This window comes from Taeniopygia guttata, chromosome 1A (assembly GCF_048771995.1).
Source record: "Taeniopygia guttata chromosome 1A, bTaeGut7.mat, whole genome shotgun sequence".
Classification (NCBI taxonomy): domain Eukaryota; kingdom Metazoa; phylum Chordata; class Aves; order Passeriformes; family Estrildidae; genus Taeniopygia; species Taeniopygia guttata.
Genome location: NC_133025.1, coordinates 66,699,249 through 66,726,085, shown reverse-complemented (window position 1 = coordinate 66,726,085; position 26,837 = coordinate 66,699,249). Strand labels below are relative to the sequence as shown.

Sequence of the window (26,837 nt, the reverse complement as noted above, 5' to 3'; positions counted from 1 at the left end):
GTAACTACTTTTTTTCTATATCTTAAACTCCAAAACTTTAAACTTTCTTCTTCTTAACTTAATGTGTCTCTGCTTTAAACTACAAATCCACATTCTTGCTTCTAGCATCTGCGTTTGGATGCCTCTTCTAAGGTCTCAAATTAAATCCTGTGTTTACTTCTAAGCTTTGGCTTACAGGCCCAAAGTTCTGAGAATTCCTTGCATTTTGGATTCTAACAACATATCTCTTGAAAAACTACTGGCTAGATTGTCACTCATGCTTTCAAGTTTTTCAGTTATTGAGGCTTTGTTCTCTTAATGCTGCTTTTTAGGCTTGGTTAGCTGAGCTGGTTGGCTTTCCCTTAAAGCCTTCCTGTAAAAGCTGCCTGTGACCTTGGCTGCCACCCCTGTCCCTCTGTGCTGAAGCAGACCTGACTAACAACTGTCTTCAAATGCTGCTGCTGCCTCTGGCTTTTCACTCCTTTGAGAAATAGCTGCTAGGACAGTCAATAGACCTCAGCAATCTAGAAAAGGCTTTTGATTCCATAAAGAGTTTCGTCTTTGCCAGCAGCTCAACTATAGATGTCATAAAAGCAGTAAAATATACTCCTGCATGTTTTGTAACTTCTCCCATTGCGTGAGAATAGTCATTACACACCATATGCAACTACCTCACGTGTAGAATATAAATGTAACAAATCAGATTACATCTCTATTTGGCAATATTGATACAAAGACAATTGACCAGGTTTCCTGTTTGTTGCAACGTACGTGGTCAAAATTAGTACTCAGCAGCCAGTTATTCAATGGAGTACAAAGCCCCTCAAACCTCTTTTTAATTTTAACTTACATTGAATGCTAGGGTCATTTTTATGTGAAATTTGGGTACTGAAAAAATTACTAAATGCTGCAATATTAGTGTATTTTACCATATTGCTTGCATTGATTCTATTATGTATACCAGTATAGTACCAAAATATTTTGTTAGGAGGAAGAGAGGCTTTTTTCAGATAAGCAGGTAAAGTGCCCCACAAATTAAGTGACATTTTTGAGGCTACCTGTTACATCTCAAGCATAGCAGAATTGCACATCTGCTAGGGAAGGGGTGCCAGAAAAACATTCTAACTGCTTTTCCACATGATTTCCTGATGCTTTAGTGTAATATATGGTGTGGTTTTGCGTGGAATATTTTTTAACACATCCATTTGGCACAAGCGCATATAAAGCCTCAGGGGAAAACACTGCTTACTTCTTCCAATGTAAATTACATAGGTTGCCAGTGTATGTTTGTGTATACCTACCTGTACATATGTACTCTCCTACTTGGGAAAAAAAAAAAAGTGCTTCTATTTAATTCTGGTTAAAAAAAAACCCAAAACAAAGAAACTTAGTTTCAATCTTCTGTCTTTAATTAAATTGTACTTATTACCTCCTCACTGCCAGTACTGTGCATTCCTGTAGCATGGTTAAGAGATTATGAAAGCAACTGGCACCAGTGCTGGTTTCTTCTTAACTGATTGCATCTCTTTGTAAATGTGATTATTTCAGTCTCTAACCAACCTAACCCTGGGATTTTCAAATTCATTCAGGGGAGGCTCTGGACCTGATGCATACTCCTTTTTTTTTTCTCCATTCCTTTCTTGCAGCAGCTCACAAAAAGTCATAGGAGATCAAATCCTGCCAGAACAGGCACTAATCCACTATATATTCAGCATGCTATACTATGTCAAAATTATAAGTACCGTGCCAAAAGGTTGTTTACTTTCCAAAATTTGAGGGAATCGAACAAAAGTCTCTGTTCCCATTTGTCTCACTGCATTATGAAGATTGTGAAAACATAATTCTCAGCCTGGATGCTGCTTTTCTCCCCTCAAGTAAGCATTCAAGGACTTCTGTTCATCTTCAGCAGACAAATGCTGGCAGCTCCAAGCTGGGTGCCAGAGGGAGAGTGTACATCCAGCATTGTATTTCTTCTGCCACCTCTGCATGCATTGTAATTTTTAAGAAGCATCATGCTGAATACATATGTACTAACACGAAGCATTCTCCAAGAGATGAATGACTTTGAAGGGCAGAAAACCTTACAGGGATGTGGGTTCAAACAGTGCGAGCCAGAGGCAATACTGAGGTGCAGAATTAACTTTGCAGTCTCTCTGGTCAAGATTTGCCACTTATTTTTGTGTTGCTTTGTAGATACAAGTCTGCTCACAGACTCAGATAATCCTAGAGTGTGCTGAGTTGAAAGGGCTCCACAAGAATCATCCAAGTTCAACTTCTGTCCCTGCAGAGGACACCCCAAGAATCACACCATGTGCCTTTAAGTGTTGTCCAAATGCTTCCAGAACTCTGTCAGGCTTGGGGCTGTGACCTGTTCCCTGGAGAGCCTGTTCAGTGCCCAGCCACTCTCTGGGTGAAAAAGCTTTTCCTGATACCCACTTAACCTCCCCTGCCACAGCTTCATGTTGTTCCCCTGGGTCCTGTCACTGATGACCAGATGAAGACATCAGTGACTGTCACTTGCCGTCATGAGGAAGCTGAAGAGCACTTTGAGGTCTCCCCTCACTCAATATTTCCCTTTGGCCACCTCTGGTCAGCTGTCTGCTCAGAGGCCTTTGAAGTGCACAGCTATTTTCACTGATCTGGCACAGGAGGAGGTGAAATGGAGGCCACTTGAGTGGAGACTTGCTGCTCCTCACCTTTGAGAGGATGCCAAGACTTTTCCCTTTGGGCTTCATGTCTGATTGTATAAAGCCTTGCAAAGGGGTGGAGAGGGAATTCTTATCTCTGTTCTATCACTGTGGAGGCTGAGAACGTGTGAGCACATTTGATGAGTGCTCCTTTGTACCCTGACGTGCCCAAATACTGTCAGAAATCAGGTCTAAGTGGCTTGGCTAAGGTGGTAGAGGAAGCAGGTCCTGGTGCTCTGAATCCCATCATGTCTTGTGTCATCATTACATTACAATAAATCTAAATCCTTCCCCCTTTCCACTGTATTTTCTACTCCTACAACCATTAAAACTTCTACCTAGTCTTTTCTGATTGACTGATTACTTTTTTCCTCTCTGGTTTTGTCTTTATAGAATTCTCTTCAAAGCGTGGAAACACCAGGCAAAGGTAGAGTGGATTTTTTCAAGTCTCTTAATTCAAGGTGTATCATCAGAAAACACACATTTTGCTATTTGCTTGTTTTACTAATCTGTTTGAGTGGGCATATTGCAGATGTTTACATGTTAAGGTGTATTATAAGGTAATTATGATAAGTTGAAGTGATCTAAAAGTGTAAATAAAACAGTATTTCCACAAAATAATCTGGAGACTCAAATATGGAGAATGAGTAGCAGAATAGAAACTGAGTTGAGGTGGTGGTGGTCATGGTAGTTTTCTTTAATCACAGGTTTCACTGTGGAGAAAAAGGAAAGTAATTAACTTCATGGAAACCTGAAAAATTATTTTTCTGTGTGACTTTTCCACCTGACTCCAATAACTTTAATTCCCCCCTCTGTAAGCTTTACTTCTTTGTGATCTTTTGCTGTAGAAAGAGTGTCTTGTCTAATGATAGACTGTCATAAGAAGAGTACATTAATTAACAGTAATGGACAAAATTATAAACTCTGCCTTTTCAAATTCTCACTGGCTCAGAGGTGCTGAGCACTGTCAGCCCCTCTCAGACCAAAGGAGGAGCAGGAGTCTGCTCTGCCAGGGGCTGGGTTCCAGGAGGGAACAGCCTCATCAGGTGCTGCTCCAGCCCTTTGTGGCTGCCCAAATGCAGCTGGGGATGCTGCATGGGTACCATCCAAGGGCCCTCCCTCCAGCCGAGCACTGGGGTGGGCTGTGGAGGGAATTGGTCTTTCTCCATTTTGTTGGAGGAAAAAATGTCCTCTGAGATATTCTTTTCTTTTGTTTGCTCTTCTTGACTGCAGTGTGCTCAGAGATGCAAAAAAAGTGAAACAATTACAATGATTTCAGCAGTCTTTCAAACATAGAGTTGCTTCAAATACAGGTTTCCAAATGCTAGGCTTGTTTCTTCATTATTCAACTTCATGAACAGCAGAGAAGGGAAACAACAATTCAATTTGTAAGATGGCAGGAGAAGCTAAGCAGCTGGAAGGCCAAGAGAGTGGGAAGAAAAAAAACCCATGCAGGTGCAGAAGGGAGGAGAAGGTAAATTCAGTCTGTAGGACTCTTCTTTCTTGGATATATTCCTTTTTCCCATGTGTTAACACTCTCAATGGCAGCTAATTGCTCATGTTAAAAATAATCAATAGCTACTAATAGGCATCTACCTGAGAAACATCTTCCTCCACACACTGTTCAGAAAATGTAATTGGAATGGATTTTAAACACTCCTCTGATTACAGGTATTTCCAAATTTGAACTTCATTGAATCAGCAGGTCTCTCAAGGAAAATCTCAGTTATTGAGTAACACTGAAGGAATCAGTGTTTACTCCCTACTTCTCTGTACCTATTTATTTATGCCAGGAAATCATCAAGTGTGAAGATTTCTCTGTTTGGTTTTGGCACACCCTAATTTCATAACAATTGCAGAATCCTTTTGGTAGTGTAAGATTAGAAACTGCAATTTACTGATAGCAAGTCAGAACTTGCCAAACCATTAGTCATTCTGTGGAGAAGCCTGCATTCAAATTTGTCCAAGGTAACCAAATTTCCATTTCATGTATGTTTTGACATGCTACATGCCTTACATCTGCACATAATACACAAATTAAATAGACTAAAAGTCAGCAAAATATTTAAAGTTAGGATAATGAGCTGGCATGTCAAAGCTGGAGTTAAGAGCATATCTGAGAAAAGCCAAGTGTGAGTGCAATGACCAAAACTGATCTGCAGGAACCTAGGGCTGAACTCCCAAACATGGGGAAAAACCATATTGCATCTTCTCTTTTGGGCATCAGAAGTTTTCCTTAGTCCCTGTCTTCTCAGTGCTCACCTTCATGATAATGCTGCTGACCTAGGAACACTAACCTTGAGAGGAATCCAGATGATATTTTCACTTGCTGAAGCTAGAAGTAAAAGCCAAATAAGTGGTGAGTTGTAAGCTCCTGCCAAATTCATCTTTGTGCTTCTGTTTCCACCTCATTTGCCTCCCACCCTTTTTTTACTTCTTTGTGCTTAGCTGTCTAGGATTGCAGGTGTGCAAAAATCTGCAAGCCTGTGAGCCAAAATTAAAGGAAAATCATAGCCTTAGCTCAGTGCTGTTAAACATTTCCAGATCTCTGGGAAGCTAAAGCCCATGTGCTTTCCTTCCTCAAGCTGCACATTTGCAGATGAAGTCAGAATTGACAGCTGAGGAAGAGACAGACTGGATTTCCCATTTTTACTGTTCCTTTCTGTCCCTCATATGTATTCATGTTTATCTTGAAGAAAACAGGATCAAATTTTAACAGCAAGAGCAGCAATCAGTTACCCCAGCCAATAATGTTTCCTTTCTCCTTTTTTCCCCCAAGAGATGATTATTACCCTGAGTATCATAAGAGTTTTGTTTATCTCCATTATAGCTTCTCTCTACCACAAAAGAGAAAAATATAAAGGATACCATTAAAATTAAAGCCTTACTTAAAACCTTGTTTAGAAGCTGTCTTAACCTTGCTCGTTAATAACAGAATTTCAGAGGTTTATTATTAAGTCATTCACCATGGACTAAGCAAGTCAAACACTATATTCAAAGTATCTAGCCTTGATTTAGTGTTCCAATAACTGCCTCTATTAACAGTGTTATCTCTGAGGAACAATTTATGCCACAGCTGTGAATAAAGCAATACTTATCCACATTATGCCTAAGTCTGGATCATGTAATTTTTCCTCTCTATGAAGTCCTTAGAAGATTATGTTCAAGTTTTAGTGCGCAAAATATTTTATTTCTTGTTAAATTGGAGGAACTATAGGTATTTCTAGACATGAGTATCTTTCTGCAACATCAAGTGTTCACAGAAAATGAGGATTACTCATGTTAATGGAGACTTAGCATTGGGGTTTGCTGCAATCCAGAATGTGAAAAGGCTGCAGGCTGATGCAGACCTGAGTCTGTGTGTGGCTCTCAAAAGCTGATGAATGAATATTTATTCCATGTCTACAGCCTTGCTGATTAGGGCAGGGATTTCATCAGATCAGGCATAATAAGCAGCTTTCAGAATTTGATCAGTAGTTCTCTGGGACCCATCCAGAAGATCTGGTATGCACCAGGAACTGATGATATTGAATCAACAGTTTTTTCCAACTGAATTGCTGGAGTTGTTATCTTTTAGGGTGAATGCAGGAATGTAATGCTACAATACATGTCATGTAGTCATCATTACATTAAGGCTATAAAGCTTCTCTGTGCTTGGGATTTGAAACTTATTTCTAGACCTGATAATAAAAGCATTCCCAACAGAAAGTCTTTTTTAAAAAAAGATTTTAAAAAGTGAGGAAAGAAGGGAAATGGTTTTTTTGTTGTTAGGGAGCTGAAAAATTCTTTTGCTTCCTTTCTTAGCATAAACCCATTACATTTTTGTTTTGGGAAAACTCTTTTTGTTTCACAATATGGAAAAATCTTAAGGGATTTTTATTGACTTTGTTTCATTTTTCTACGTGGCTGCTGCATTGTTTCCAAACCAGAGCACAACTCCTCACCTCTAAGTTGTTGTTGTGTTTTATCCTGATGTATTGTCTTTATAGCCAGAGGCTTTTTAATAATGAACAAATTTTAAATAACTACAACCCCCCAATTCTGTGCAAAAAGTAGCCAGAAATTGTCAAGGCTTTATAAACTATATAGGAGTAGAGACATTTTTGATACTAGGACAACGGGAGATTTTTAAGTTGCTTTCAAGGAATAATCCATAGGATCCTTCAACTAGTAGGAGAAAACAATCCAGTAAATATTGGTGCTTGCAAGCTGCATCTGATCAGTAGATATATTACAGCTTTTCATGTTCTTCCTCTTTCTTATTACAATAGTGGCTGAATGAATGCTACTTAGCATTTTACTTAAAGGTCAGGTGGGTTTCTTTTTTCTTTAGTTTTGGTTGGTTTTAGGGTTTTGTGTCTATGTCCTAAACTGTATTCAGGACCTTGCTCTTTCTTCTCTGAAAATAAGTTGGAAAGGAAAAAATCAAGCTCTGTTTCTCAAAAGGATTTTTAATCTGCCAAAAGGGTCATAAGCCTTCATTCCAAATTCTGTTCAACCAGATTTTTTTGTCACGTTTTACCTGGAGAAAACGTGTACAGGTCAGAGAGAGTGTTTTAACATGTGTTGAACTGACATCATCTGCTGATGCAGGAACAGCAAAGTGCAAGATCTGGCAATAAACTAATATAGGAATTGTAATACTGGACTGAGAGGAAAAAGTGGGTGGGTTTGTGTAAGGAATAAGCTACTATATTCCTTACTAAATCTTGAAGGCACTTGCAGGGGTATTCATTAACCCTTTCAGGATTGAGGATTGGTCTGTTTCTCAACAGGGGTAGAATTTATTCCTTCAGATTTCCCGCACCAGGAACAGGAATCTGTCAGAACTAAGCATATCTGGCAGCTGTGGTTAAAGTTCACTTCCCTGGCTCTGCTCTCACTTCTGCGTGTCAGATTTCTCCTCACCTTCAGTGAGAAGGTGGTGGCAAATAATTTCACACCAGGAATAAATCACAAGGTTTGAGTTGTGAGATTATTAATCTTGGTCACAGTTCACTCTGCAATGTGGTCCTTTCATTGTCTCTTACATACTGGATATCCCTGGGACACCTTTCTAGAAAACAGGTTTTGATGGAGCTGAAACTCTGAATCTGCTGTATCAAGTCCTGTGTAAATCAGTGAAACACCAGTCCTTTCTCAGCTGAGATTTATTAAAAGGCATAAAAAGCAGTAAAAGTTCTCTGGCTTCATGAATGGGAGATATAATTTCAGCCTACCATATCCTATTCAGCAGCTCATTAAAATACAGTGAGAAAATGCTGACCAAGTTTTGTGAGTAATGGATGTTTACAGACTACCCAAGATGTTTCCCTCTAATTCAGCTAATTGCTACTGGTCCTAATGACTGAAGAATGGGGTTGGAAAAGGGCTGATTCTGGCACAGAAACCATAGACTGTTTTATAACTGAGAGCTAGCAAGAATAAGAAACTTAATGTTGAAAAAATTCCTGGACCTGCAGACTAGATTATACTTAGACATTAGCTTAAACCCAAGGAACTCTGTTCCTGAAAATATCTTCATTCTGTAAGTCCTAATAATTACATAAATAATGCTGAAGGTCATTTGTCTTCCTTGGCTGCCAGTGAAACAATTGTTGTTCCACTGCTGCCTTCACCCATCACATGCTGTTACAGCTAGTTGAGGGATTTTGTTTGGTTTTGTCTGCTTGTCTGGTTTTTACTCATCTGACATCAGGTAAACCATGAAAATAAATTTTCTGCAAACATGGTCAATAGACAGAGCAGCTTAGATGAAGTGATAGGCATCTTGCATCTTAATCATTTCCTTGTCTGGTACATGTACATTTTCTGTTATGGAAAACACTCCATTGTATATTTTCTAATGACTTTATTATTTGGGAATCCTTTGCTCACAGAGCAAACGATTCCCTTCTATCTGTGGCTTAGCTGAGACAGAATACATTACTTCTTTCATCTGAAATGTTGCTTTACCACCTAGAATATAGATTGTGTTAAAATCAGAGAACTGAACTACCTTTTACCCTCTTTTGGAGAAAACACTGAGAAGGTTCTATTCAGAAATCATTGACTTCAACAGGCCAATTTTCATAAATAAGAGGTTTGCTATTACACTAAATTTGCCTGTCAATCACTTTGAACAGATTGGAAACAGGGAAACTCCCAAGGAGCTGTTGGTCCTTAATAAAAAAATAGTGTGATACTTTTCACAAAAAATACTGGTTCAAATAACAGTCAGCTGATATCCTCTTCTAGACCTCTTAAGAAGATTCCATGTGTATCACTATGGGTAAATTCTTGGAATGTAAAGAATACAGTGCATGTTAAACATTAAGTTTGCAGTTACTAAGTGGTTACACATCCAAGAGGACTGGGAATGAGAATTAAATGGTGTTCTAGCAAAAAAAAATCACCAGAGCCAAAGATTTTTTTCAAAGCTCTTGTGGTGAAGGATGATAAATGGTGAAAATTCTAAAGAGGATAAACAAAAAAGGCAATTAAAACCAAGTGGTAGACAGAGACAGTAGATGGATTGAGTTTTTTTAACCTGTTGATCTCTAAAATGATTCAGTTTTCATATGTGGAAGATGATCACATTACAGCCTGTCCTTCCTACATTCAATAATTTGCTGTCAGTGTTTTCAGAAGAACACCTCATTATGGGTCAAACTATTTCAATTTTATGTGTATTTCTATTGTTACATAATTAAAATTTGTTTATTATTAAATGAACATAAATCATTTCTTTGCACTGTCTGCATTTTGTGACTCAGTAGTTCTGGGTTAAAGGAAAAAGGTATCAAAGAAGGAGAACAAAATTCCTGACTGAGGATTAGGTTTTTTGGAAATATTTCTGTTAGGAAACAGGGATAGCTAAATCCAGGGAATGATGTTATCTGTATCTGATGTTGGCAGGACTGTTGCACCTATCCCGAGGATAAAAAGCTAATGGGAGTCTCAGACTTCCTATTCCTTGGGTTATTTCTTCTTTTTCTTTTCTTTTTTCTTTCAGTAGACACTATGAGCTGATAGATGGCTGCTGATTTCAGTGGCCAGAGAAGTCCAGGGAATTTTTCAAGAACTGTTAACAGGTGGTGAGAATGTGTTCTTGATCATGTAGAAAAATGTGAGCTAGAAGGGTGAAAAAAGGAGAATTTGGGGTTTTCCTCTTGGAAGACAAATGAGCCTGATCTTGGAGCAATTCAATGTATTCTGACACTTTCTCTCTCAACCTAGCCCATGCTTGAGAAATGAGTGCTCTTAACAGCTCTCTTCACTTGATGGAGGCTGCCAGGACTGAGGGTTTGAATTTACACTGGCAACCAGGCTGCTCCAAAAACAGAGAGGGAAGATGGATAAAAGCCAGTAATTGCAGAAAAAAAAAAAAAAAAAAGGAAAATTACTGCAGAACTGAAGCCAGAGGGAATGACATAAATAGAGGTGTGGTATAAATTGGGGTACAGCCTACATTTCATACCTATTTGTATAGATATATATTTCATTGGCCATTTTTATGAAATATTATCACCAACCCATGACCACCTGAATGCCGACTTCTTCTGATTGTGGCTGCTGTTTTATATGTTTTATTAATTGTTTACCTGCAGTTGCAACAGCTTTATAGTCTTAAAATTTAACCAGTGCCTTTTCTCCCTCCTACTGCTGCCTTGCCAGTTCCCTTGAAGTAAGTAACTACTTAGCTGCTTAAAAAAATCTTTCCAGCACAAAAATTCTAAGACTGAAATGGCATATCTGAGGTACCCAGTAGCTTGCTGTGGTTGAAAATGCCTTAATTTGAAAATGCCTTAATTTGAAAGCTCTGTAATGAAAGTCTGTTAATGATACACCAGAAATGAGCTAAGGCCAGTTTCAGAAGCACAGATGGCTAATTGGCTTCAGTTGCAGGTTATGTCATTTTAATTCAATTTTATTAGGAAGCATTTCAAAGCCATAACTGATGGTTTAGGATAACTATAGCTCTTCGTAAATGACCTATTCCTAACCTTTATTTATTCCTCTGTCTCCTCTCAGTGTTAATAGAAGCTGCTGTGACTGAGCTCTCCATGGCCATCTCTCGTCTCATCCGCATCTACAGCAGCAGCTTTGATGTAAATTTCCAGCTTGCCAGCGTTCCTAGGAGCCCTTTATGTGCAGACATCAGCCTAAATTCCCAGCTGAGCTTCACTGTTTGTGCTGCCCATAACATCCCAGAAGCCTGGGCGACCAGGTAGGAGGAGGGTTCATAAGAAGATGTGTTGTCTCTTTGACAAAAGTAATTTTTCACAGACACCAGCTCACCTCTGCTGCTTTGGTGGTGATCCTAAATTAATGTCAGAGACTGTGTGATGCACAGCAAGGCTGTTTGGACTGGGAATTGGTGTGGTCTCAACAGGACAAGTAACTAGAAGGGTTGGAGGCCAACTTGACAAGTGAAGCAGAGGGGTGTTTTTGCTTGAACCCAGTCTCAGTGAGGCTTTCTCAGCAATTTTTGCTCTTGGTTTGCTCAAACCTTGTCATGTGGCCAAGCACCTGAATTGGTGATGTCCTTCATAGATGTGATTGAAGTTCAGAGATCTAAGTATATCTACTATCAGCATTACACAGGAAAATAAAATAATAGAAATATAGAAATATAATTTTGATAGAAAAAAGAGACAATTTAATTAAAAGCTAACAGAAACATTCTTTTGCATTGCTCAAATTCGGTAAAATTAGTCATCTCATCAAGTAGCTGCTTTTCCTAGTCTGGGCCAAACTGGTGTTCTTTTCTTACCACTCCAGTGTGATCAAAGGGAGGCAGGTGAACACAGTCTGGTAGCATTATTTTTATCAGTCAAAAAGTTCTCAAAGGTTTTGTTAATTTTCCCATTGCTCCCTCTTTACTTTCAATCCCAAATGACTGTGGGATCATCTGCATCAGACTGTGAGCACAAGACTGTACTATACAGCATTGTTTGTAATTAGCCATTTAACAAAAATCTGAGGGACTTTGCATTAGTTAAGGTACTAAATACACTACTATAATCACTATCCTGATTTTATCCCACCGAATTTTATGTTTTACCAGAAAAATGTGATATTGCACATAACCTAAAGGCCACTGTTTACTTGAATGTTGTGTTGGAGCACATAAAAATGAGAATCTTTCTTCCTCCTAATCTCTCTTTCCAGTCTTTCCAATATTCACAACTAGCATGGACTTCTTAATATGAACTGCTGCTCTAACACTTGGTTTCCTCAAATTCTTTTAAGGACCTTGTTCATATGCATGCTCCTCATTCTTATTTTTCTGCACTGCATGAATTCATGGTGGCAGTGTCATGGATCTCATGTTCCCTTTCCAAAGGTCACATTATGATCTTGCAGCTGTTTTAACATGTATTACAATATGTCTATATTCCTACGTATGTATAATGTATAAAATATATTCTATAGGGAACTATATGCATTATGATATATATTCTATTATGGATCAGTACTTTTATTTAAATAGAAGAACTTCATAGTTTGGTTGTATGAAAACCTTTTATTTCCTGAGCTATCCTCCAACTCTCTGTAAAGTTTAGACTCTAGGGGAAGTATTTCCTGTTCCTACAAGGTAATTTTTCCTTCTCTTAACTGATATCTCATAGGTACTGCAGACTACAGATAATTTTCTTTCAATTAAAAAAGGAAAAAAAGATTAAAAAAACCTCCCAAATCTGCTACAATAATTATAACATATATTATAATGTTCTGAAAGGGATAAGCCATCATTCTTATCAGTATGGCAAAGTCAGGCACCTCCAATCTGTGACTGCCTTAGATTTCCTGTTCACATTTGACTGTTTCTCATGTTCATCATTTTTGTCCAGAATGAGGTCAAAAGCTGAGCCTGGCAGGAAGATCTGGAAGTTACAAGACTAATTAGGAACATTAATTATTTATAATCTATTTTGACTAATATTTTAAAAGATTTCAGTAAGAGGAATGTGAAGCAAGAGACCAGACCTAAATTTCACTCTGAAGCTGCTCAGTTCACCTTCTGAAGGCCAACACAGAGGGCTGTAATGCTTCTGCTGTAAATATATATATATTCCCTTGAGTACTAATCTGTTTACACACAGATTGGGAAAAGAAGGTATAAATAGAATCATAGGGTTGAAAAGAACCTTAAAGATCACCCCCTTCCACCCCCTGCCATGGGCAGGGACACCTCCCACTGTCCCAGGTTGCTCAGAGCCCCATCCAACCTGGCCTTGGACATTCCAGGGATCCAGGGACAGCCAGAGCTTCTCTGGGGAACCTGTGCTAGGGCCTCCCCACCCTCAGGGTAAAGAATTTCATCCTAATATACAATCTAAACCTAACTTACTTTGGTTTAAAGCCTTCCCTTGCCCCATCACTGCATTCTCTTGTAAGATATCCCTTCCCTGCCCACTTTGGGTGCTCTAATGTCCCACTGGAAACTTTTCTTCTCCAGGCTGAACAACCCCCATTCCTGCAGTCTTCCCAGGAGAGGGAAACCCTCTGAGTATCTTTTTGTCCCCCTCTGGACCTGCTGGGACAGTTCAATGGCTTCTCATGTGCTGGGGGCTCCAGAGCTGCATGCACTTGTCCAGCTGGGAGATTTCTTGTTGATTCTAGGATGAGCAAGTACCAACACTTATGTCCAAATTTTTATTCACTGCAATAATGAAAAAAAAATTAATGTCAAAAACTTGTAACAGACCCCAGGTACAAAAACAAACAAACAAAAAACCCCCCAAAAAAACCTTATGTTAATATGATATTAATTATTATAATTTCTTTTCTTATCTAAGAATGAATTTTCAGGATAAGTTCCTGAGTGGTTAACTCCAAATATAGTGTGCTAGACATAGTATATTACAATTAATTTTTTTTTCTCCTCTTTTTTTTTGTAGCTACAAAGTTTTCTCTTTTTCCTGTTTACTAACTTATGCTGGGAAGATAATATGTCAAGTGAAGATTTGCAAAAATACTCCAGTTAAAAAATCCTTCTTTTTCCTGGCTGACTGGAATGAGAAGTAAGTTTTGGTCTGTGTTTGATATATGTTTATCTGACTGATATTGCACATCTAATATCCATTTAAAAAAAAACAACAACAACAAAAAAAAAACCCACAAAAAAAACCCCTAAAACAGCGTATATTTTATGGATGTTCTTCTGAGACAATTAAACTGCACAGAATTCACAGAAACTTGGAGAGATTGGAATGAGAAAGAAATGGGACAGCCAGAGGCAGAGAACTAGGACTAAGGTAAGTCTGGTCTGACAATAAGCTAAACTGAGCTGGTCTGTGAATAGCTTTTGCTCACTGGAGGGGTCCAGGAGTGCTGGAACTGAAAGTAGATGCAACCAAAGGTTTTCTTTCTGTTCTTTTGAGGAATTCCACCTTTTGGATCTACCTTTAATACATCTGCAATCTAGCTTGAGAACCTACTGCAACATTTCTTCAAGGTTCTTGTTTTGTCAAAGAAGGCTGTTTGGTTTGTTAGGTTGGGGTTTTATTTGTTTGTTTGCTTGTTTAATTTTTGGAGGGCTATTCCATTTTGTTGTTTGTTGGTTTGTTTTTTTAATAAGGAGGATCTGCAGTTTTATAATGAGGACCTTAATTTGAGACTGGAATTTTAGGTTGAAGGCTGCCTGTTACCTGTCTGTCTCACACTCAGTCAACATTCCTTTAAGGCAATGGCATGAAAAAAAGCATTTTTGCAGTAGATGAGAGAGAGAGACCTTTTTTATGATTTGGTGGTGATATGGAATTCTTTCAGCTTCTGGAGAGTGGCATATTTATATTTGCAATCTTTGAAATTTTTGGTATTTTGCATCAATGTTTACTGTATTCTAAATCTGAAAGCAGCTTGATTACATTAGAATGGAACAAAGGTCACAAGTCTGAAAAGGTTTGCTTTTGGAATTTTTTCCTAATTACAATTGTAATTGTATGTGCAATTCATAACTTCTGTTTGCCTTTTTCTGAGACACACAACAGTAGCAATCTGGTCAAATGGAAGAAGAGCTTTTCATGTCAAACACACTTATTCTAGTGGAGAGATGTAGGAAGATAGTATGTCTGTGTATGATTAAGAAACAAAATGAGTGAACTTCTGCTAAAAATCAAAATAAGTTATTTTATGGCTTAAAATAAGCCCTTGATGCCTTGAGAAGGCTGCCCTAAAACAGAGACTTGACAGAGTAAGAGAATAAAGCAAGGATTTATTAAAAGGATCTCCTCCATGGATCCACCTTGGGCAGCACCAGAGCCCAGCCAGGGCTGCACCCAAGATGAACCAAAATGGTCCCAAAATGCACAAGCGCTCACGGGGTCTCTCACTGTGATCAGTTCTGCTCCATTTGCACCTTGGAGTTCATTGTCCCATTCCAGCTTTAGCCCAGGCAGTCCCATCCTGCTTGTTTTTCTCTCTCCAGCCCACGTTGTTTGTGCTCTTGGGCCTGAGATTTGGATCATTTGTCCTTGGTGCCCAGCTGGAGCAGGAATTGTTTTGTCTTCCTGCTCTGTGAGGAGAGCTCACCATCCCCTAATATGAAGCCCAGACCCACACACTAAAGCAGCACAGAATCTGAAAAACGTAAAAGCTAAAACCTGAGGCATCACCCTCAGTTTTGTCCCTAGCATTTATGCACATATCCCTCAGTCTTTTGTATTACTGGCAAGCAGCTGCTGTCCTTGTGTTTAAACAATCATATAATTCCCTTTTCCTCTGTAGAAATTTTCACCTTGTCCATTTCAGACAAGTAATTTCTTATTACGTAAGGCAGATAACATTGAAGGCTATGAGGAGGATTATATTTCTTTTGAGCAATTTTGGCTTCTAAAAGGTGGCTAATGCTTTTCTGGAATTCATGCTACAAAACATTTGCTAAAACAAAAGATAGAATAGAAATATCTGAAGCAGAAATTCTGCTTCTCTTCTGTTTCACGAAAATGTAAAGCAATGAGCCTGAAGCTTCAGGTTTTCCATTGAAATTTCTCCCTTGCAAAATCATTATTAAATGTGCACAATTCCATCCAAATCTTCCTGGAAAAAGAAGAAACTAAATATGCAGACCAAATCCTTTCACAGGTCACAGATGCTTGTAAGAGGCTCTTAATGTCAGATTCAGAAGTGTGTGAAACATAATAGCATCAGTTTGTGAGAGCAACTTTTTACTTTTTGATTAAAAAAAAAAAAATCCATTTCAAATGGATTTTAAAGTAAAAACCTGAAAATTTATATCTGTCTGGTAGGATTTTGAATATTTCCTTCAAAATTTAAAGTTATTCACATATTTTATGTCTCTAATTGATTGAACTAGATTTGTTCAAGTCTCAATAAATGCAGGGAGGTTTCTTGAACTCCTTTTCCTGAGGTCCAGGTTTAGAATCTGGGGAACCAGGTATGCCATTACTTTTTGTATGTTTAACATGTATCCAGAACTGGGTTTTGTGAAAAAATGCTCTTTTTGAGTCAAAACAGAGATGCCAGGTGAGCATCTTAAATCAGCTAGCAGCCTTAAATGGAAAGGAGGTTTAGATTAGGTGTTAGTAAGAAATTCTTTACTCTGAGAATGGTGAGACCCAGGCACATGTTGTCCAGAGAAGCTGATCACAGCTGTTAAAAATGCACGGAGTAAAAGGTTACCAGGAAGAGCATCTGTTACATTAGGAAGTCAGATATTCTCTATATAGCTATGGATCATTCAGGCCATAAAATAAACCTGGCTAATTCAAAATGAGTTCTGATCTTACATTAGGATTGATTTGAACAGAGGGAAAAAACTGGCAAGTAATGTTTTGGTGATTAGGAGTCTAGGTAGAGAGCTTCTGCCAAAGACAAGGCTTGTTTTATTCACTGATTTTCATTAATTTAGTTTCTATTTCTCTTTTAAAGTACTTTAACCTGTTAATATCTAAAGTTCAACTTGATGGTTTTTTTTATAAATATAACCTTCTGTTAAAGTCTGTTATCATATTTAATCTTTCTCAGAATGTTCTTAGAAAATATGGGAATAATTTGATTCCTTAGAAGGTTGCCTTGTGCAGTGCTGCTTCTGTTCTTTTTTTAGAGCAAAGTTTTGCTTTAGAATTTGTATATTACTTTTGGAAAGTGTGATTGTTGTCTTGATGCAGGGTCCAAACAGGCTTGTACCATTTAGCATACAATGTGTAAAGTCCAAATTTGCCCCCCTTGTTTTCTCATCACTTTCATTTTTTGGTGGCTGAGATCTCTTAGTTATGTTCTTTGGTCTTAGCTGGTTGCTCTTAATGTATTTATAGAATATAAATGTAATTATAGATGTATTTACATCTCCTCTTTTTCCATCCTTCATAATTTATGTTAAACCTTCAGACACAAAGTATGGAATTAACATTAAGCCAGCCATTCATCACCTCAGATACTTTCTTGGCTCTGGTTTTCCCTCTTCTCCCTATTTTTTTTGGCTTGTCTGTTTTGGTTCCATTCTCTCTGAGCTGCCTCAGAGCTCTTCTGTGTTGAGTGCTTTTAGGAAACAGGTTGTATAACTTTATCTGATACCTGTGAATGGCACCTGCTCAGTGAGCAGCTTCTTTGTGGCATTTCTGGCCAGAGTTCCATCCCTTCTTCTTAGTCACTCACTTGGCTCAGCCTCCTGCAGTCACAAAGGGTGAGACCAGCTGGGTGAATTCAGATAGGCACTAATTAAAGTTCTGTCTTAGTTTTGCATTACAGAAATGATGTTTTAGGAGAGGCTGTTGGTGATTTTCTCTGTGTCTGACAGAAAAAACTAATTAGTGACGGCTTTGAGATTTGATAGTCTGTTGAACTACTAAGAAACTGTACATGCTTTTGTGAAAAATATATGTTAAACATGAAAAACCTTGGAAAATCTTGGCCAGGAAATCTCAAATTAGTGAACCAAAACAAGTGCAAGTTCTTAAAATCAATACAGATATTCCTCTTTGTGTATCACCTGTCTCCAGAAGGGAAATTTTGGTCCTCTTTGGCCCACACTTTAACTCTTGGGATGTGTAACTTGTCAGAGTTTCCAGGCTCATTTTCTGCTAGAAGTAGTGGTGTATGTGTCCTAGAGAAACTCTGGCAAGCATTTGCTTTCTGCAGTGATGATACTGAGAGTTTTTCTTCACTGCTCCAGGTTCAGAGTGTTAACAATTGTCTGTATCACAAAATGCACATCTTGGTGGTTTTATTACTGTCTCGTCAAAGCGTTAATGGTTCTTCAAAGTCAGCTCTGTAAAATATTTTTTTATGTAACAAATGTTGTTGGCCTCTCAGTGAAAAGGCAGAGCACGTTATTTTTAGCAGGTAAGCCAGCTGAGTTTCCCAATAACTGTTTCTAACTAATTATGAGTAAGGAAGAGTTCATGAGACAGGGAAAGCAAACTAGAAAGCTATAAATAGGGACATGTGGGAAGACAGTTGAGAATTGCTTCTCAATGCTGTTCATGGTAATCAGAAAGAGTGGGAAATGGCTGTCTTGTTTTGTTATTCAAAGAGGGAGGTGTGCAAATCTGCATAATTTCCAAATGTTGGAAGACTAATCTGAAATTTTGACATTAATGCTAATTTGGACTACTTCAGATTTTCAGCTGAAACCCATCTAATTTCTTTCAGTAGCTCCTCAGCACATTCCAGGGAACTTTGTCAAATTCATTAGAAATTTGATAGATCTGGAACAGGGACAAAATCTTATGCTGAGTTTTCCTTTCACTATAACCATGTCTTACTTCTAGCACCCATAATTCTTATGTTTTACAGGCTAATAAAATTTTTAAATGCACTTTTTACTTTTGTTTGCTGTTTAAGTGTGACTATATCCTTTTAAAATTGCTGAGTTGCATTCTTCTGTCACTCTATTACTCAGATATATCTTTTAGTCTGTTTTCTTAATCTTCAGTTTATGCAGACCTTTTGTTTTTTTAATGATTATATTATCAATGTGGAATAATCCTTTTAGCTCCTAGCTCCTTATATTGATTTTGTTTATACTGAAAAAAACGTAATTAATTTTACTCTCCACTTGAGAAATTTGAGGCTCCACTGACTATACATGGAAAAGGCTAGAAAATTATCTATTCAGGAAAAAGAAAATGCAGACTTGTGTGGGTAATTACACATGTGATCTTTTCATACAGCATGAAAATATCTGGCTTATTGGGATAATTCCAAGTTATTTAGGCAAATTTTCATAAACTGTATAAATGAACTGAATGACCAAGCAAGTTAATGGTCAATGCAAAGTCTAGATGAATATTGATGAAAACTGAATTTTCTCACTAAAAAACGCCAATCTGTCATTAAGACAACATCTGCCTATAAGTTGTGGATAAGAAATATCACACCACCAAAGCACACCTGAACAGGAGAATGATTATCATTCAGCAACTCTTGGCTTTTTAAATAGTGTTTTCCTCTGAAGACACAAGACAGCCAATAACTGCTGCTTGACAATTCTCCCTTAATGAGTTCCTTATTGTGAAATAGCCTTTCACTGATAAGCTAATTCCAAAGCATAGTTTAATTAAGTTTTTCCTGCCTTTGCCAGGTCTAGTAGTTACACTGCAGTGAATGAGTTTTTATCTGCCTCTTCTCAAATGCTGTGACTCAAGTTAAGGGCTGTCAATACTCATCAATGTATTGAAGGGATCTGTCAGATGCATTTTTCTTCAGAGTGCAACTTCTGTAATTTATAGCTCAAAATATGTGTTAGAGCATCTAGAAAAATGTAGAAAGAACCCACTTGTAACAATGCTCAAATATTTTAGCCTTTATCTTTTCTCTTTTCTGTTTCTCTTTTAGGGTCAACTTCCCTCTACGAATAAAGGCTCTTCCGAGGGAAACTATGCTGACAATAAAACTACTGGGATTAAACAGTGCCTCTAAAAATACAGAAGTGCTTGCTTGGACATGCTCCCCATTGTATGCAAAAGAGTAAGTTTGGTTTTGTATGACCTAAAGAAAAGACCATTTGTGAATAGTGTTGGACTTAACCCGGGAGAAATATAAAAAGACAAAATTACTCATTTCAGGACCTCCTGTAATAAGACTGAGAGGGTCACTTACAGCAAACTGCTTTTGATGTGCCAGTAAGAGCCCCAGCAACGGGTCTCCCTCTCTTTTTTTCTCCCTCTCTTTTTTTCTCCCTCTCTTTTTTTCTCCCTCTCTTTTTTTCTCCCTCTCTTTTTTTCTCCCTCTCTTTTTTTCTCCCTCTCTTTTTTCTCCCTCTCTTTTTTTCTCGCTCTCTTTTTTTCTCCCTCTCTTTTTTCTCCCTCTCTTTTTTCTCCCTCTCTTTTTTCTCCCTCTCTTTTTTCTCCCTCTCTTTTTTCTCCCTCTCTTTTTTCTCCCTCTCTTTTTTCTCCCTCTCTTTTTTCTCCCTCTCTTTTTTCTCCCTCTCTTTTTTCTCCCTCTCTTTTTTCTCCCTCTCTTTTTTCTCCCTCTCTTTTTTCTCCCTCTCTTTTTTCTCCCTCTCTTTTTTCTCCCTCTCTTTTTTCTCCCTCTCTTTTTTCTCCCTCTTTTTCCTCCCTCTCTTTTTCCTCCCTCTCTTTTTCCTCCCTCTCTTTTTCCTCCCTCTCTTTTTCCTCCCTCTCTTTTTCCTCCCTCTCTTTTTCCTCCCTCTCTTTTTTCCTCCCTCTCTTTTTTCCTCCCTCTATTTTTCTCTCTTTCTCCCTCCCTCTCTTTCCCTCTCTTTCTTTCTCTTTTTCTCTCTCTCCTCTTTTATATTTTGGTTTAGGTTACTCTCTAACACTTTCTTCTTCACAATGGTTGTTTTTTGGGGTTTTTTTTTCTGTTCTCACTCACTTTCACTTTGCTTAAATTGGGACAGTTACTGGTGACCACAATGAGCACTTTTCACTCTCCACACCACTTTAGAAGCTTTCTTCTCTTTTCTAAACACTTCTTTCTGCACAGTACTCAGTGTAACAGTGCTTTAAAGGTGCTTCTACTTTCAATGTCTCTGCAGTGCTGTACAAATATCCAAGGTAAATTTTCTGCAGTGCTCTACTGAAATATGTTTCAGTAGCACTGAGAAATCTGAATTTAGACTGAGTCTTTGCTGTGATAGGAATTTTTTATTTAGGCTTTATAGCCCTGCAATACCCTCAGTGCAACAGAGGGGTATGTTCAAGCCCCCCAAGTTTCTGCATTAGCATCCACCCCTAAGGTTATCTCACCCTCCTTATCCTCTTTCCTTATCTTGAGACATCTTGATCTCCTTCTCTAGATGGTGGCAATCACTGTTCAAAACAAAATAAAACAAAAAATCTGACTGCATGTACTAATTTTCTGTATTTGAAAGACCTTGTGTTTACGTGAACTTTTAATCTGAGAGGTGTTGGAAATTATTTGGACTGGGTTAGATGCTTTTTCCATCTTTTCAGAGAAAAATCAAGGGTACTCTGTTCTTTTGTGACTTAGTGTTTAGAGCACTTAGCTCGAAGGAAGGAAAGAAGCATGAATCAAATTTCTGCTGCAAGGATTGCTGGGACAATTTATTCAATTACTTTTCTTTCATAGTTAGCCTTAAGAAGGGCACTTCACTCTTCCCTTGTATATATATTTTTAAAGAAAGCATGAAATATGTTTGAGGCATGATAGCTTAATGAGGGAGCACTTACCTCTCCAAAGATTCCCATATGAGAATTCTGTTCTTGAGGACCTGTGTTCTGGAGGTTTTCTTCTTTTTCATAATTCAAGCCTGAAAGGAATGACTTTTGGAAGGCCTGAAAATCCTCAGCTCCCTGTGAGGTATATTTTTTTCATGTATGCCATCAGAGCAAGCACATTGGTTTTTGTTAGGTAGATCCCCACATCACCCTGACAGTTTCAAACCTTTAAAAAATGCCTCTGTTCTTTCCTGGAACACACAATGAGCACAGTGAAGGGGATGGAGGGCTGCTTTCCTTTCATTTGCTGTGTAATTGGAGAGATCACTGCTGAAGTGACCCTTCAAAGCAGAAATCAAGGTTGAGTTGTTGCAGGAATGATTTAGGAATAGCACATTCAACACCCCCTAATCTGATAGCTGTGTCATTTACAATTACAGTAATTACTACCACAAAGAAGCCTGAATGCCTTTTTCTCCTTTGGCCAACCACAGCTCCATAGGATTATTCATTCCCTGTGATTTCAATTGATGGACAGACTGGGTTGAAAATAAGAATTGCCCTGAAACTCCCATTGCTGCTGGAATGCAACTAAACTTCCAGACTTATTTCAATAGAGTACTTCTGAACTTGGAAATATGTACCAAGAAAAGATTTGTACCTCCAGTGTCATGCTAATATGTCAAGAGCACCTTGTATTACTGCAAAGATTATGGTATTAAGGTTTTTAAATAACAAACTCTGTGAATGTGTGTAAAGAGATTAAAGAAATCTGACCAGAAAATCTTTGACAAAACATTTCTAGCTTGAAAAATAACACTTTCTCAAAATAAAACTTTCCTCAGAGGTGGATTTGAGTTCTAAAAAAGTCTTAACATTCTTATGTCTAGAATTTAATTTACTGGAGAAAGGACAGGAATAAGCTTTTTGAAGAAGCCAATGGCCCTGAGGTATTTGCCCAGGTCATCAAACATCCTGGTTCAAATCCTTGTCCCAGTTGGTCTTTTCTCAGGGTCAGTGAAGATAAGGACACTCTTTTCCTTTTTTCCTATTTGGATACTTGGTAAAAAAAAAAAAAAAAAAATTTTTTTGTTAAACATTGCAAAAACACAAGTCAAACCTTTTTTAAAAATACTGTTCCTCATTTCTGTCCTGTCAGTTTTAATCATTGTCTGATTAAAACCACATAAATTCTATTCAAAGTTATTTGGCTTATGCTAAAGAGAAGGGAAAAAAAAAAACAGTTTTGTTTTATTCCCAGGTATTACATAGAATCTTGATCAGTTAAGGCAGAAGAACCCTGATTAAAAAGTCTCTGAATTTGCTCCTCTTCTTAAATTTTATATCCAATTTCTCTTCCCAAAGAATTATTTTCATTGTACGATCGCATCCCTTCTTTGTATTTTAATATTTTATATTTAATTTGAACTGAAGATTAAAAAACATGAACTTACGTTTTTACAAATTCTTTTCATCTGTTTCAAGAGGTGTGAAGTTTCTCATGCTTTTGAACATGACATGTTAAAGTCTCTTGCCATATCAAAGGCCTGTAGTTATTTGCTGAGATTTTACCACTCCCATTCTCCTCTAAAAAATACTAATCAGATTGGATGAGAAGTGTATATAGATATATTTATAAATAAATAAATCTAGCTCTTTATTTAAAGCATTTTACTTATTTTTTTTATATTGCAATCTCTTATTTTCACCTGGCTCATTTTGAAATCACAAAATACCTGAAAACCTCCTCAAGAATTTGGCTGCCTTTAGGGCTTTTGTTGTTGCTAAAGGCTTGTCAGTGAACAGATGTTTAGCAAACTTCAAATTTGCTTAATTTTCATTATTTCCTGAATTCTAGTGTTATCTTGCACTTTTCTTACATTTTTCTTGCAGTGTGCAGATTTATAACATGGTTAACTGCTGAATACACACTGTAGTCTTAGCCAAACATGTGTTGGGATTCCTGCTTATCAAAGTGACTTCCTGAAAGTATTCTCCAAGCATTGCCTAAATGGAGTTGTTTATTCTAAAATCATTGCTTGTAAGCTAATTTTGTGACTTTATATTTCTGGAACAAAAATTATGAAGTAATCAGGAACATAAATGCAAAATTTATCCTACAAATATAGGGAAATTATTTAAACTAGAAACTGTGGGGATAGAGGTTATGGTCCTTATAAATGTCTGCAGTACATTTAGCATTACCTTGTGGTTGAAAATTGTCTCTAGTTTGAATTTTCTAGTATTTGTAATTATAATAAAGGAGTTATTAAAATTACAAATAGGAGTATCATTCAATTGCAGAATTAAGACTGCTTGAGCTGTAATATATGGGAAAGGGTTTTTTATATATTTTAGCAGCTTTACATTTCCTTTAAATTTAACCTCAGCTCTGAACTTCTGAGACTTATAATGTCAGGTTTGAGGACACTTACATTATTTTTACACAGTACTTTGTCATGGTTTTCCCTGTTTATTCAGCCTAAGCAGTAACCCTCCTCTGATGTTATATGTGTTTCTGAATGAACATGGTAATGAGTGTTGCTGCCTGCTTGCCCAGTAGGTGAGCATCATATCTGCTTTTCTCAGCCTTGTCAGAGAGTTGACTTTAGACAGCAGCCCTAAATCGGTGCCAGTAGAGCCTTTGCTGGTGCATCTCTATCAAGAAGTCTCATCAGATGCTAGAGGCAGATCAAAAAGGGTTTGCAAGCCTGTGTGCCAACCTTCCATTCCTTCACATCAGAAACGTTAGTCTCTTGGGCTGAACAGTTTAGTGATTCAGACCTGATTAACAAACCAGAAATCTATCATTTTGGGGCAGCTGGAGAGTTGCAATGTCCCCCACCATTCCCCCACATTACTGACTTCACTGATTCTGCCACAATTTATTTTGGTGTTTTTGAATCAGACAGAGCAAGGAGCAAAGCTTTCCTTTTGTGGGGAAAGTCTGCCAGGGGACTTCAGGGCATAAGGTTGACTTTATCAACTTAGGATAACTTGATCTGCCTTTAAATAGCAATGTAGTTTTCTGTAGCAAGACAGGAAGGTTATTTTTGCTCCAGTAATAAACAAGAGAAGGGAATCTGTGTAATTCCAAAATGAATAAATGGCAGTAGGCACAGAGCAGAATGTTCACTCTCTGATCTGCTTGATAGTGAAGTTGTTACATGAAAGCCATTTTCTGTGTCTGTGATCATTATAGGAGTCTTTAAAAGATCATTGCCCTTACCTCAGAGATGGAAAAGCTGGAATGGTAGGCAGAATAGGGAGTGACCTTCCTGAGCTCATCAGCAGGGAGAAGACTGTTCACTAAAGGATATGGTTATCATGATGATAATTCCTTCATTTTCTGAATGGATCCTGCACTCTCATCTGCTTTTTTTCCTAAAAATAACAATGCATATTTTCCCTGTTTCATTTGTGCCCTTGATGCTGTTCCATTTCTGTGTCCAAAAGCTGTCTGTTCTGAGGATTGTTGACTGTGATTGCAGTGCCCCAGAGTGTGCTGGGTGTGCTTGTTTGAGCTGAGGTGGAATTAATTTTCTTCCCAGTGGCTGGTATGGAGTTGTGTTTTGGATTTATGCTGAGCACAGGGTTGATAATGTAAAGATGGTTTTGTAACTGAGCAGGGTTTGCACAGAGCCAAGGCCTTTTCTTCTTTTCATGTTGCCACACTGGCAAGGAAGTTGGGGGCTGCTTGGAGAAGATATGGCCAGGAGAGGTGACTCCAACTAACCAGAGGGATATTCCAGACCATGGGACATCATTCTCAGGGTAGAAAATGGGAGGGATAAAGGAGAAAGAGCAGAGGCATTTGGAATGGTAGTGTTGGTCTGCCCAAGTCACTGTTACCTGTGATGGGACCCTGCTCTTCTGGAGATGGCTGAACACCTGTCTGCCCATGGGAAGAAGTGAATTAATTTCTTTCCTTGCTTTGCTTTTTTGCATGACTTTTGCTTTCCTATTAAATTTTCTTTATCTCTAGGATGCCCATCTACCTGCAAAGATTCTTCTTTGTCTTCCTGGACAGTCTTTAGCCACATCTGCTCTAGATGTAGATGAGTTGAAATAATGAGCTTAGGAAAGGTCTCAAACACATCTACAGAACCTCTGAGGCCTATACTTCTTGTATTTGTCTACACAGGTTTCCCTGGAAAAAAAAATCCACTGTATGTATTCTTTTTTAAAGGCCCTCATAGTTTTAGAGAGCAATATGAAAGTGATTAGCAGTAATGAAAGCTCAAAAGGGTAATTTAGTATTCATGTTCATTTATTCTCAGCTACTCCTCTCCCTTCTAACAAAAGTGCCAATTAGTTCAAATTATGATGTAAATCTTTGTCAACAAAGGATTAGTTTAAGAGATGCAACTCATTTATTAAAGGTCATCTGAGTACACATCACAGGAAAACCTCTTTGAATCACCATTGATCACTTCCTCATTCTCATCATTTACCCAAATGAGAGAGACTTCATATCATACAATTGCTTTCTTCCAAGTATCTTGTTCTTATCACAGCTCTTTTTCTGCCCTCCATTCCTTTGCAAATCCACCTACAGCTACAAAGAAACCTTCAGAAAATAACTGTCTTTAATCCTCCCGAGCTCTGTTCTCACAATAAAGTAAAATGTCTGTGCTAACAACACAAACAGGTTGAGAAGTCAAAAAGAAAAATTAGTCTTGAATTAGGTTTATACTCATTTATGTTGACTGTAACAGTCACTTTGTGAGAGTTTCTTAAATCTTCTTCAGATGACTTTAAGCAATTTATTTCAATTTGCAATTCAAAAGGTACTTTCTTTACAGCAATGTAAACTCATGCTGGGATCAAATAGTCTATCTGGTGTCTCTTGTACCTCTGACATCTTCCTCCCAGGTGAAAGGTGGGCATTCAGACCTCATTTACCTGGCTGGCTCTTTCTGCTGCAGTATCTAGTGATTCTCTCAGTTGTCTTGACTGAGCAGTGTTCAAAAAGATCTTAATAAAAATTATTTGTCAGTAAAAGAAGAGGTGCTGAACATAATCAAATTTCCAAACTTACTACTCATTAAGATATAGACAAATTTAGGGGTAAGCCCAGTATATAAATATGACTAAGCACATATTTATATGTATAAAGCCCATAAATTCCTTTATTGAGGTACTGCAATCTAAATTTGAGTTTTGTTATGCTTAGAAATTACACCCAGACTTTCTGATTTTATTTAAGTTCTCGTGACTGGATTGTGCTGACCTGCCAGATCAGGCTGGGTTTCTTATCTGCTGCCCACATGCATGCCTGTTTTACTGATAAGCCTTTCTTGTAGGTATAATGCTAAAACTGGTGCTCCAGACCATAACCTTTCATCTGTCCAAAAACTCCACGTAGCACATGTGGTGTAAAACTATCCCACTCAAACTCCTTTCAACTCATATCATACTTTCCCCTCCTTGCTACTTAGACGTAAAAGCAGCAAGGATCCCTTATGGATTCTGTAGATAGCCATGAGTTTCTTCTTTTTGTGAAATAAATATGCTGCCCTCCACCTTTATTGATGCTTCAGAGTCTCTACCATATTTGCCCTCAAAACTAAATTTTGGG

General features: G+C 37.9%; 1 protein-coding gene across 3 annotated transcripts in view; it reads left to right on the top strand.

Moving 5' to 3' along the window:
* PIK3C2G (phosphatidylinositol-4-phosphate 3-kinase catalytic subunit type 2 gamma) overlaps positions 1 to 26,837 on the top strand; it is a 213,307-nt gene that overhangs the window by 55,026 nt on the left and 131,444 nt on the right. For all 3 annotated transcript variants that reach the window (XM_072923803.1, XM_072923804.1, XM_072923805.1), the window contains 4 exons: positions 3,060 to 3,093; positions 10,680 to 10,875; positions 13,553 to 13,675; positions 19,452 to 19,583. In XM_072923803.1, coding sequence (XP_072779904.1) covers positions 3,060 to 3,093; positions 10,680 to 10,875; positions 13,553 to 13,675; positions 19,452 to 19,583 — 485 coding nt within the window. The remainder of the gene's footprint in view (positions 1 to 3,059; positions 3,094 to 10,679; positions 10,876 to 13,552; positions 13,676 to 19,451; positions 19,584 to 26,837) is intronic.